Genomic DNA, 12605 nt, shown 5'->3' with positions numbered 1-12605 from the left:
CTCATCCCCCTTCGGGCCCAGCGGGGCTAGGAACATCTCTGCCAGCACCTCCTCCAGCTCCATCGTGGAGGTGGACTGCAAATTGGGTAGGAATTGGAGTGGGTTGCGGCGGCAATTGGAGCAGAGATAATGGAGAAAGGGCAGGTTTTCACGCACTGTGCAATGTTCCAAATGTGTGGGCTCTACCTAGCTTTTGTGTGGGCTCGGTGTGTCAGAGTCCGACATAGCGGTTGTGTGGACGTCCGCAAATCTCTCCTAGGTTTGCTTTCGATTTGTGGGAATTTGGACATGTGAACCGATCCGCGGACGTTTGATGGACGGCTATGGAGGGCACGAAGTATCCGGACCGCGCGGTCTGGACTTTTATGGGCCGTTTGATGTATAGCGTCGGAGATGCCCTCATAGTACATCCAGTCGAATTATTGTTGTCGTCAACCAACATATTTTTGTATACAACTTTTACAGTAGTTGGCATTTTTTGGAGCCGTTCGTTTGTCTCGATCTAACGGCGCATACATACATAGTACTCGAAAGTACACGGATGAAATTACTCGAAAGAATTGGAAAGTACTAATGACAAGGTGGGGACACCTTTCAATCTAGGGGCATTTTAGTCCTAGGAAAAATTTAACAAGGTGGTCAAGGGGCATTTCAGTCCTAGGAAAAATGTGCACGCCCCTCTCGTCTAATGCAAAACCGCCGCCCTCTCGTCCAATGCAAAGCCACCGCCGTGTTCCTTCCCCTCTTCCATCACCATTACAACCACGGCCATCTCCTAGCCTGCTCATCCTTCTCGCGGCCGCAAATTTTCTCTTCTCATCTTCCACTTCCACCCCCCTCTTCCATCCTAGCAAGAATCTCGATGGAGCAGCAGATCGAGCACATCGGCGGCGGCGAGAACGCCGACTTCATGGAGATCGCCGGCGGCGATAACGCTGACTTCATGGAGATCGCCAGCGGCGACCAGGTCAAGATGGCCAGGTTAACGGAGATCCGTTCTTGGTTTCACAACATAATGCAGATGAACTGGACGGCAATGGCCACTTTGAAGCAAATAACAAGGAGGGAGAGGGCAAAGCTTTCCCCCCCACCCGCACAACCGATGCACAAGGTCGAGATCCTCCTCTGGGCGATGGAGCAGGCCGATTCGTCCAGCCCGTGGACCAGGCGGAGGTGGTGGGCATTCAGATCCAGGGTAGAGCATCCACTAGATCAGGAACCCACGGTGCACGAGGTGCCGTTGCAGATTGTGGAGCCTCCAACCGAGTCGGAGATGACTCCGAAGCGCAAGAGGAGGAGGACAGTGGTCGCGACATCGCTTCCTCGCCGTTCTCCACGCTTCCCTCGCTGCTCTCCTCGTGTGAACAGCGGCCATAGCTATGTTTAGTGTAAGATTGCTGACTTTCATTCATCATTACTTGCCACTTGCTTAATTTGATTCTCTGCAATATGTTCTTGCTACCTGTGTACTTGAATCCGTAGCCTATGGACTGGCAGCTTAGTTTGATCGACGAGGCTGGAATGAGTCTAGGCATATAGCATTGCTATGTTTACTTGCTATGTTTTGATGTGCTGGAGTGGTATCCATGATAGGAAATTTTGTCTGTCACCTCAAGAGTTGTGTCCAAATTACGTGATGCAATCTGTGTAAATTGAACTTGCAATATTTTGGCTGCAAGAAGTGCCTCCAGACAAGTTCAGTACACAGTTTTAGAGTGATAGACTCTGGGTTGACACTGAAATATTTCAATACTGCAAGTTCAGTAGATAGTTGTAGGCATTGAAATATTTCAGTACTGATCGGTTCACATTGAAATATTTGAATAGTGCAATTGCAGTACACATGGCACACTGAAATATTTCAGTAGTGCAATGCATTTTCAGTACACACGGGTGGACACTGAAATATTTCAGTACTGCACAGTACACGCACGCAACCCCTGAAATATTTCAGTACTGCAGTTTCGGTACACGCACGCAACCCCTGAATATTTCAGTGTAGCAGTTTCAGTACACGCGCGTAGCCACTGAAATATTTCTAGGGTGTTGTTTCAGTACAAGCACGTAGCCGCTGAAATATTTCAGTGGTGCACTTTCAGTACACGCACGTACCCACTGAAATATTTCTGTGGTTCAATTTCAGTACACGCACGTACCAACTGAAATATTTTAGTGGTGCTGTTTCAGTACACGCATGTAGCAACTGAAATATTTCAGTGGTGCTGTTTCAGTACACACACACACGTAGCCACTGAAATATTTCAGTAATGCACTTTCAGTAGAGAGACGTAGACACTGAAATATTTCAGTAGTGCCCTGTCGGTGAACTTGCATCAAAATATTTAGGGCTTCCTAATGATTCAACAAAAAAACTAGACATAAGCAGTGATATAATTTTAGTATGGATGTTGGCTTACTCATGTTGCCGTGATGTACAACCTTTTGCTTCACTTCCTGTAAGTGCATCTTGCATGTGCTATGGCGTACATGCTGTTTACTCTCATCACAGAAGTGATTTTGCATCTTGCAAAGGTCTTATTAATTCAACATTGACTTCTATGAACTTTGTATTCACAGTCGTATCCTCCTACAGTTGTTGTGACAGATTTCCTTGGCATCTTCAAATTACTGCACTGTCATTTTTCCAATACCAACTGTATTCAATCTAAAATTTTCAGTTACTTATATGCTACAGGTGGAATCATGGATAGGTTGCTGAAGATGCTGCGCCTCACAATAAAAGTCCCTTGCTCAACCTCAATATCAGAAGCTGTTTTGCATTTCTAGTTTTCTCAGTATTTCATGTGATGTATTTGAATACCAGAAGTTGTTATGCATTACAAGTTCAATCTGATAATCGTAGTACCTGTAGTCCATGTGTTATCTGTTTTGTATGTGTGGGATCAAAATCTAATACGGTTCTGATTCCTGTTTCCATGGCCTTGATGCTAAGTTAAGTACATGCTGGTCAGAGTGATCAGAGGGAAGGGTGGCTGATACGTCCATTTTGCATCATGCTTTTATATCGATATTTATTGCATTATGGACTGTTATTACACATTATGTCACAATACTTATTCCTTTTCTCTCTTATTTTACAAGGTTTATATGAAGAGGAAGAATGTCGACAGCTAGAATTCCTGGCTGGAAAAGGAGCAAATATTAGAGACCTATTCTGCACAACTCCAAAAGTCCTGAAACTCCACGGAAGTCATTTTTGGAATTAATAAAAAATTCTGAGTGAAGAAAATACCAGAGGGGGCCCACACCCTGGCCACGAGGGTTGGGGGCGCGCCCTACCCCCTGGGCGCGCCCCCTGCCTCGTGGGCCTCCGGTGCCCATCTTCTGCTATATGAAGTCTTTTACCCTGGAAAAAATCATAAGCAAGCTTTCGGGACGAGACTCCGCCGCCACGAGGCAGAACCTTGGCGGAACCAATCTAGGCTTCCGGCGGAGCTGTTCTGCCGGGGACACTTCCCTCCGGGAGGGGGAAATCATCACCATCGTCATCACCAACGATCCTCCCATCGGGAGAGGGTCAATCTCCATCAACATCTTCACCAGCACCATAGACTCTCAAACCCTAGTTCATCTCTTGTATCCAATCTTTGTATCAAAACCTCAGATTGGTACATGTGGGTTGCTAGTAGTGTTGATTACTCCTTGTAGTTGATGCTAGTTGGTTTATTTGGTGGAAGATTATATGTTCAGATCCTTAATGCATATTAATACCCCTATGATTATGAACATGAATATGCTTTGTGAGTAGTTACGTTTGTTCCTGAGGACATGGGAGAAGTCTTGCTATTAGTAGTCATGTGAATTTGGTATTCGTTCGATATTTTGATGATATGTATGTTGTCTCTCCTCTAGTGGTGTCATGTGAACGTCGACTACATGACACTTCACCATTGTTTGGGCCTAGGGGAAGGCATTGGGAAGTAATAAGTAGATGATGGGTTGCTAGAGTGACAGAAGCTTAAACCCCAGTTTATGCGTTGCTTCGTAAGGGGCTGATGTGGATCCATATGTTTCATGCTATGGTTAGGTTTACCTTAATACTTCTTTTGTAGTTGCGGATGCTTGCAATAGGAGTTAATCATAAGTGGGATGCTTGTCCAAGTAAGGACAGCACCCAAGCACCGGTCCACCCACATATAAAAATTATCAAAGTACCGAACGTGAATCATATGAGCGTGATGAAAACTAGCTTGACGATAATTCCCAAGTGTCCTCGGGAGCGTTTTCCTTCATATAAGAAATTGTCCAGGCTTGTCCTTTTCTACAAAAAGGATTGGGCCACCTTGCTGCACCTTATTTACTTTTGTTACTTGTTGCTCGTTACCAATTATCTTATCACAAAACTATCTGTTACCGATAATTTCAATGCTTGCAGAAAATACCTTACTGAAAACCGCTTGTCATTTCCTTCTGCTCCTCGTTGGGTTTGACACTCTTACTTATTGAAAGGACTACGATAGATCCCCTACACTTGTGGGTCATCAGTGGCGCTGGTGGGAAATATTTTAGGGTTTTATCATCGTGATAACCCTAGAAAATTAATAAAAACGTCGAAAATCAATGGAACTAGTCATGGATGCTTCTCATGTTGGTACAAGGGTGTAGAAAGAATATAGGTCCATTTGAAGCATGTCGAGAAAAACCCGTCCTTCCACACAGACCCTTACCTCCTACCCGAACGGCCGCCGGTGAAGGAGGTGAATTTTTGGCCATGTTAAGAATGACACCAATTTTTTCCTTGTCGTGGGCATGGCCACCCCAGAGGATCGACAACGTGCGCTTGTCGCGTCACCTCAGAGAAGTATTTTAAGCATTTAATCATATTAGAGAATCCATACAAATGCCGACAACCTTACCAAACTAGTCATGCTTCCTTCTCATGTTGATACAAAGAAGTAGAATTTTTTTGCGTCCATTTACATCATGTCCGGCAAGTTTGTTTGTACGTGTTCTCCGTGTGTGTGAATGACATGTGGGATCCACATGTCAAAAACCCATAGGCAAAAAAGAGGGAACTAAACTACCCGACTGAGTTTCGAACCAAGGGCATTAGTATGTGATCGGCAGGGTGTTACCGCAGGGCTGATGATGCATTTTGATACAAATTACGTGCCCTCGGATTTAAGAAATTGATTTACCGTATCTATCATGTGTAACCACTGCTGGTGTCCACGTGTCAGCAGTTTGAAGGGCGGCGCGGGGCGAACCGCACGCGAGGTGCACGGCGCAGGGAAAACCACCCCCCTCGACCCCTCGGTAACTCCAAGAGGCAGCCGCATTCATTTTCTTCCCCAAATCGGGTAGAAAACCCTCGTCCTCTCCCACTCCAGCCATACCACCTCGTCCTCTCCCAAACCCTCCTCCCTTCCTCACCACTCCACTCCTCTCCTCCCTTCCAACATGTCCATCCTCCTCTCGTCGAACGCCGATGAAGCGCGCCCGTGAAGATGCGGCGGATGAGCCGGAGGCAACCATCGGTGGAGAGCAGTCTGCTGCCGTGGCTGCCGCCGCGGTTGCAATGGCTGAGTTCGCCGTAGCGGCGACGGCTGGTGGTACAGCAACTATTGTGCCTCCTCCCACTGCCATCCCAGCCGTCGAGCTACCAGTCGGAGAGCCTGTGCACGAGAAGGTGGGGGAAGATCTGGACGGGGAGAAGGCGAGGCTCCATGACAATATCGAGGAGGAGTTCTACGGGGGGGGGGGGGCAGCGTGGACGAGATAGAGTTCGAGATGGCTGTGGATCCCAGGAAGGGTAGCGACTTCGACGAGGATGTCATCGACGAGCTCTCGGAGGTACTACTCTGGTTTTTTCAGATTTATTTTTCCTTCAAGTACTCTGTTTTTTCATGGCATTGGGTTTTTTCTTGTTAAGTACATGAGCATCAGTTTCATATGGGCGTGCTAGTTGAAAGGATCTAGCATAGATTTTCTTGCATCTTGAATGGTGGTTTTTGAATCTGAATCATTTTCTTCACGTATTGATGAGGTATTTCTACTCATGTACTGGCCCAGCCATAATGTTTGCATACATGTAGGATTGTAGGGATCTAGCATAGATTTTCTTGTTGGATGGTGGTTTTAGAATCTGATTCATTTTCTGATTTGAATAGACAGAAGAAAAAAAGCACTAGTATAGCTAAAACAAAGATTCATTATCTGATTCCATCATGGCGTGCTTTATTGATTAAGCAAACTTACATCATTCACAAGAGATACATGAATGAAATAAGTGGGGTAATCAACCCAAATACAAGATAGATGATTCTCATAGCTATTTCTAGCGATCTCATGTGCGACACCATTGGCTTCCCGAGGACAGTGAGAAATGCGGCAGTTCCTATCTCCAGAACTAGATCAAAACAATCAGCAATAATATGTGATCCTTCGTTCCACCATGTGTTACCTCCAGTAAAAGCTTGAACAACTTGTAAGCAATCCCATTCTACAATAATTTGATGATAGCTTACAGATGCTACCAAAGATAGGCCTTCTTTCATTGCCACCGACTCCATCAAGCAGGCAGATGATGCATTTGGAATATAATGGCAGTTTACTGAATTGACACAAAGTTGCCATACTGATCTCTTAAAACACCACCCATCGACTCATCTCCTTCTTAACTATCATATGATGCATCTACATTCAGTTTTAATTGGTAAGAATCCTGTTCTGACCACTTGATTATTTCTTTGACAAGCCCTGTTTTGCATGACAACATTTCCTTTTCTGGCAATTGGTCTGCCTTGTTGCATGAGGACAGAACCAATAAGTTGACCTGATGCATGTGTTTAAAAAGTAAATGGTAGGGTCAAATAAGGCAAAGCCATAACAAGAGCAGTGACCAGACAATTCTTCAATGTTGTGAAGGCCTCAATTTGAGCATCTGACCACTGGAATGAATTTTTTTTAGACAACATGCCCTAAATACTCAACTTGTATTTGTAAAACTAGAATTCAATTTCTGAATATATTTTTAGACCACTAGAATGAATCTTTTTTTAGCATATATTTGTAAAACTAGAATTCAATTTCTGATTCCAATATATAGACAAAAAAACACTTTATTTTGCATGACAACATTTCCTTTTCCAAGTTAAGTTCCTCCAAAGTATTTTCCTCACCGGTATCATCAGAGTCACAAGATAAGGGATAAAGATAGTAGCCTATAACTCCTTTATCAATTTCCTTCTAAAACTTATCAGGGGCTAACAATGTTGGAGAATTAGTATTGCTGCTCTCAGAAAGAATAATGGTTTCTTGATTCCAGTAGATAGAAGAAACCCCCCTTGTGTGTAACATGGAGAAGTATAATGAAGCCTTTTTTTTCTAATTCCAATTAGAATTACACCTGTAACAAGTATCAAGTATCATTAAAGCAAGCCACATCATGAATTCTTTCATGTGTTAATTATGTACTTCTTGTGCACTAATCTATCAATGCAACTATTACACCGTCCATACTTATGCATGTCAAATTATTTGGGTCAATTATGTATGTGCATATATGCCTTATTTCCAGCAAATAGATAGTTGTCATGTTACACGTCTGTACTTTTCAAACATTCTAATTAAGAGCAATGTAGCAGAATAGATTAACTGAGTTCTTCTTTGTGTACTAATTCACAGGAGGATGACGATGATGTGGGGTATGACATGGACAGCAGGCACAGCAAGAGCCGCTACATCGTGAGGGAGCTAATTGCTGGAAAATTCAAGTACCGTTTCTATGGCAAGCTTGGCTGCCCCTTCTGTGGCAAGGCGATCAAGGGCGGCATAGATGGCTTGATGCAGCATGCCGTCACCACTGGCAACTCCTACAGTAGGACGAAAAAGGCCAGTACTCTGGCTAAATATGTGGCCTACGGGCACTTCCTCAAGATTGTCAAAGTCAATGAGCCCTACTACATCCCGCCGCGCCACCGCTGAACAAGGGAGACAAGTGATGTGCTGCTAGACTGCTACTGCTGCCCCAGGACCGTCATGTCCTTTTATGTTATCGGTATTCGCTGGTCGACTCTAAAACTTATGGTCTATGGTGTGTAAGAACTTATGTCCTATGGTCTATGGTGGGTGTGAACTTATGGTGTGCGGTGGTTAATCTGCCGTTTATCTAAGTGTTTGCTGCTAATCTTCTTAAGTGGTCTAAGTTGTTATTAGTACTATTTTGCTGATGCATGTTAGGCATTGTACAATGGTAGATGCTAAGGGTGGTGCTTACAAAAATAAACCGGGTTTTTCTGAAGCACCATTGCCTATTTCTACAGGACAGACGCCTAGTTAAGCGTCTACCCTATACAAATAAGCACTGGTGCTTATGAAAAGCTTGGTTATCTCTCTAAACACCTCACCTAATCACCTTGCATTGTACAAGGCCATAGCAACTCAAGTATCGTACGGTGGTCTATGTTATGTTTGCTGTGTTATTGTGCCGTTCTAGAATCGTACGGTGATGCATGGTAGGAACTCTACTACTATGACTATGGTAGTTATAGCTTGGCATGATTATGTTCTCTTTATAACTCAGGATGTTCCAGCCATATCTATGACCAGTTACAACTGAACTATGCATTAGTTTTTGACCAAAGTAAAGCATGCAAATGATTGCCAATTGAAGCTTTGTACTGAGGATGCATTAGTTATTGCAATAAATAGAGGATGCTCATGTTTCCCAAAAGTGCCTGTTTCCACTTTCTGGTAAGAACTGAACATGTATCAAATTATGCTAAAAGTAGAGCATGAACATGTATCAATTGCTGCTTCCTATTTGTGTTTGAATGGGCTCAACATATCTGGTGATGGTTTAGGGTCTCTGTGTGACCGTGATGATAACTCAAGATGTTCCAGCCATATCTATGACCAGTTATAACTCAACTATGCGTTAGTTCTTGCCAAAAGTAAATCATGCAAATGATTGCCAATACAACCGTATTGCCAATTCAATTTTTGTACTGAGGATGCATTAGTTATAGCAGTAAGTAGAGGATGCTCATGATTGCCAAAAGTTCATATATCCACTTTATGATAAGAACTGAACATGTATCAAATGATGCTAAAAGTAGAGCATGAGCAAGATCATGTATCAATTGATGCTACCTATTTGTGTTTGAATGGGCTCAACATTTGTTTGGCTATGGTCTTGCTGTCAAATTTAAGTTTGAGTTCTACGAGGCTTTTCTCCGTTACGAAGACTTTTATCTGAAACTGACATTGCTGGCTCGTATGCAATGATGCAAACCGGGTCAATTAATCTGAAGACAATAATTCAAAGATGTATAACAAAATTAGCAGTCAAATAATATTAAAAAAATTAAGTGGGTCATTTATGATCCACTTATGAGTTTAAGCACACAACCTATTTGGTCATGCATAAAATAAGCGTAGTTTAACAAGGGTATCCAATTGCTTAACCATGTGAAGTTGCGCAAACCCTATGAGGGTTCAACTACTAAAAGAGCGGCCGACAACGATTAAAAAAAGCTACGATCAGGAAATACCTTCTCTCGGAGACGGCGGCGCCGAGTTGATGGCCGCGGATAGTGTGTGGCAAACTAGAAGTGCCCCTATAGCGCGGTAGACGGCGGCAAGGATAAACGACGCGTTCCCGCGAGGAGGGGGCGGCGAGGAGAACACTGAAGTCCGCCCCCTCATGGAGGTTGGCGGTGGCCGGCGACTCCTGTAATCTGTGTGAGCCCGGCGTCTCCGATCTGATCTTGCAACGGTCATGGGAGCTGCGGATGGCATGGCCGGGTGGTTAGAATGAGGCGCTGTAATCGCGGGATTTCGGGAGGGGTGGACCGCGTGAGTTATGTGAGATTTCAATAATATCACAATGATATCCCAAAAGATATAGAAAATATTGTCCTTGCTTTTTAAGTATTAACAATGGTTTCTTCGTGTCGCATATGCCCGAAAAATGACATACGTGACAAAACTTGCAATAAATGTTGAATATGGTCCACATTGTACTAATGACCGAAAAAAACACGCATGTGACGAAACTTCCAAAATTTGTTGAAGATGGTTGATTTGGAGATGGTCTACAAATTCACTGCAATATTTCAAATTTATTTTAAAATTAAAATTCAATGATGCAAGGTTTTACATGTTTTTTAATTGTTTCCAAACTTAATTTTTTTACACATGTCCAAGAAAGGCAATGTGGCAAGGTTTTACATGTTTTTCATTGTTATCAAACTTAAACTTGTCACATAAGACACGTGTACCTAAAAAAGGAAGTGTCATTTTAGTATAAGTCAACATGTCACATAGGCAAAAAAAAGATTTTATAGAAAAAAATCCCACCTACCTAACATGATATTTCACACACCACGGCCCGCATATGACTACAAACCAAGTGATATGGGCCGGGATGCAGGCCCGTGGTGGGACTAAACTCAGACGCACATGCACCCAGCAGTGCACAGAGCGCGGTTGCCACGACAGATTGCAACTGCGCCCCACCACCACTACCCCCACGTCCTAGATGAACCGCCTCCCCCACGTCCCCATCCCAGGCGTGAAAAGCCCCAAATCAATCGACGACATCACTGCCTCATTTCGAGAACCTCCATTGCCGCTTCCATCTCCTCTACAAACAGCCCACAAACATCTCTCTTCAAAGCCCGCAGTCGCAGGAGGAGGGTAATGGCAGAGGAAGCGTCTGCCAAGCGTCATTGTGGCCAAACGTCCTACCAGAGCGGCAACCTGGACGTCGTTCACGTTCCCAGTGAGAAGCGCGAGTACACCGTAACCCTCAAAGGGGTTGAGCTCCACGGCAAGGAGACGCTGGAGGCCGTCTGCACCAGCGAACCAGACAAGGCCGATGAGATGATCTGTAGGATCAGGAGGAGCGCCTGCAGCAAGTATCCCCACATCATCGGCGTTGATGTGGAGTTTACCAAAGAAGATGAACCTCCACAGATGGCAGCAGTTCTGCAGTTAAGCGTGGAGGGTCTCTGCCTCGTGTACCACATCGCCGCGGCCACAAGATGGTGAAAAATCCTACTCATTCACCCTCTTCCATTCATCAATACTGCTCCCTCGAAATTTCGTTTGACTAGTTTCCAACTAGATGTACTAGTGTAGTTTGTGAAAATGGATGCACTAGTGCAGTTCCTCAAAGTAGATGCACTAGAGTATATTTTGAACCTGATGCACTTGATTAATATCTGAAATTGTTGCACAAGATTAATTTGTGAGCTTGATGTACCAGTGCAGTTTCTCATCTTGATTCATTAGTGTAATTTCTGAATTTGATGTAGTGAAGTAGTTTCTGAACTTGGTCTGGTTTTATTTTCACCACCAAAAAAACTTAAGAACTTGGTGAAGAAGAGGTATATGTTATTTTACTCAACAAAATAAAACTAAACTAGCACTAAGAAAGCAAATAGATCATTGACTCAACTATATATTCCAAAAAGAAAAATAACATGGTGTACTTGATTTTAATTTCAGAACTTTGTGTACTAGTTTCTGAACTACATTCATCCATGACTTATACTGTATAAGCATGTACTCCATGTATTCATCACTTGTAAACCGTAAAAACAGAAGATTAAATCTTGAAAAACAAACACTAGTACTCCATGTATTCATCACTTGTCTCTCCCCTAGCAGGCCAAAGCGCCTCAAAGCGCTCCTACAGGAGGAGAAGTTGTTCACCTTTGCCGGTTTCAGCATTAAAAATGACAAGGACAAGCTGAAGATGTCTGGTTTGGAGATAAACCCCAACAAGCACATCAACATTCAACGCAACTGGAGAGTTCCATACAACGGAAAACCGTACGACTCCTTGGCTGATGTTGCAGCCAGCGTCATCCACCCATTCTACAGCAAGATGAAGAAGAAGATCGACAAGCAGGCATACCATAAACTGTGGGGGGACAGCCCACTGCCAAATTACCTCATCGAGTACGTAGCAATAGATGCGTACGCCACCTACAAGTCATGGAGGATAATTGACAACATCAAAACAGGTTTGGAAATTTCAAAAGAGCAGGAAGAAGACACCTTCTACGACTGCCACTTTGCGGGATGAGGAGACATCAAAGTCTGCCTTCGTGTTGCTTGCGCTTGTGCTTGTCCTTTATCTTGTTGTTTGAAATTTGTAATTTGCTTATCTTGGGTTAAACCACCTTGTTTATGTCATGTGTGTCAGAGTTGAACCAGTTTGTTTATGTCCTGTTTGTCAGGGTTGAACAAGTTTGCTTATGTCATCAAGTACATAGTTTGCTTATCTCGTTAAATAAGTTTGCTAGCTTCCTATTTTGTTTATCCATCAAAACAAAATTTCAAGTAAATTGTGAATGGAACTCTATGGCTACTCGTTATCAATGGAACTAATCACAGAAGGTTGTGCCATGTGTAGTTTTGGTTCAGAATTGTATGGAAAAGAAAACAATTAGTACAATTAGAGATAAACTCCATTAACCGAACCTACGAAAAAGGATCCCCCAACCCCCCAGCTTTATACTATAAAGCAACAGCACCAAGCATCCAACAACAAGTCAAGACATATTCAAGTTCAAGGAAGTCTCAAATAACCGCTGGGGCAACAGCAAAACAAGCCCCAAACATAACAAGTT

The 12605-nt window shown here is 43.5% G+C and overlaps 1 protein-coding gene across 1 annotated transcript; it reads left to right on the top strand.

Annotated features, from left to right (window-relative positions):
• Nucleotides 1–10665: 10665 nt before the first annotated feature.
• Nucleotides 10666–12058, top strand: LOC141041359 (uncharacterized). The gene is made up of 2 exons (XM_073507499.1): nucleotides 10666–11012; nucleotides 11638–12058. The coding sequence occupies exons 1-2, from the start codon at nucleotides 10666–10668 to the stop codon at nucleotides 12056–12058; spliced, it is 768 nt and encodes a 255-aa protein (XP_073363600.1).
• Nucleotides 12059–12605: the final 547 nt, after the last annotated feature.

Source organism: Aegilops tauschii, chromosome 2, assembly GCF_002575655.3.
Source record: "Aegilops tauschii subsp. strangulata cultivar AL8/78 chromosome 2, Aet v6.0, whole genome shotgun sequence".
In the NCBI taxonomy this organism is placed as follows: Eukaryota; Viridiplantae; Streptophyta; class Magnoliopsida; order Poales; family Poaceae; genus Aegilops; species Aegilops tauschii.
Note: the sequence above shows the minus strand (reverse complement) of the source record. Positions and strands in the feature narration are given on the sequence as shown.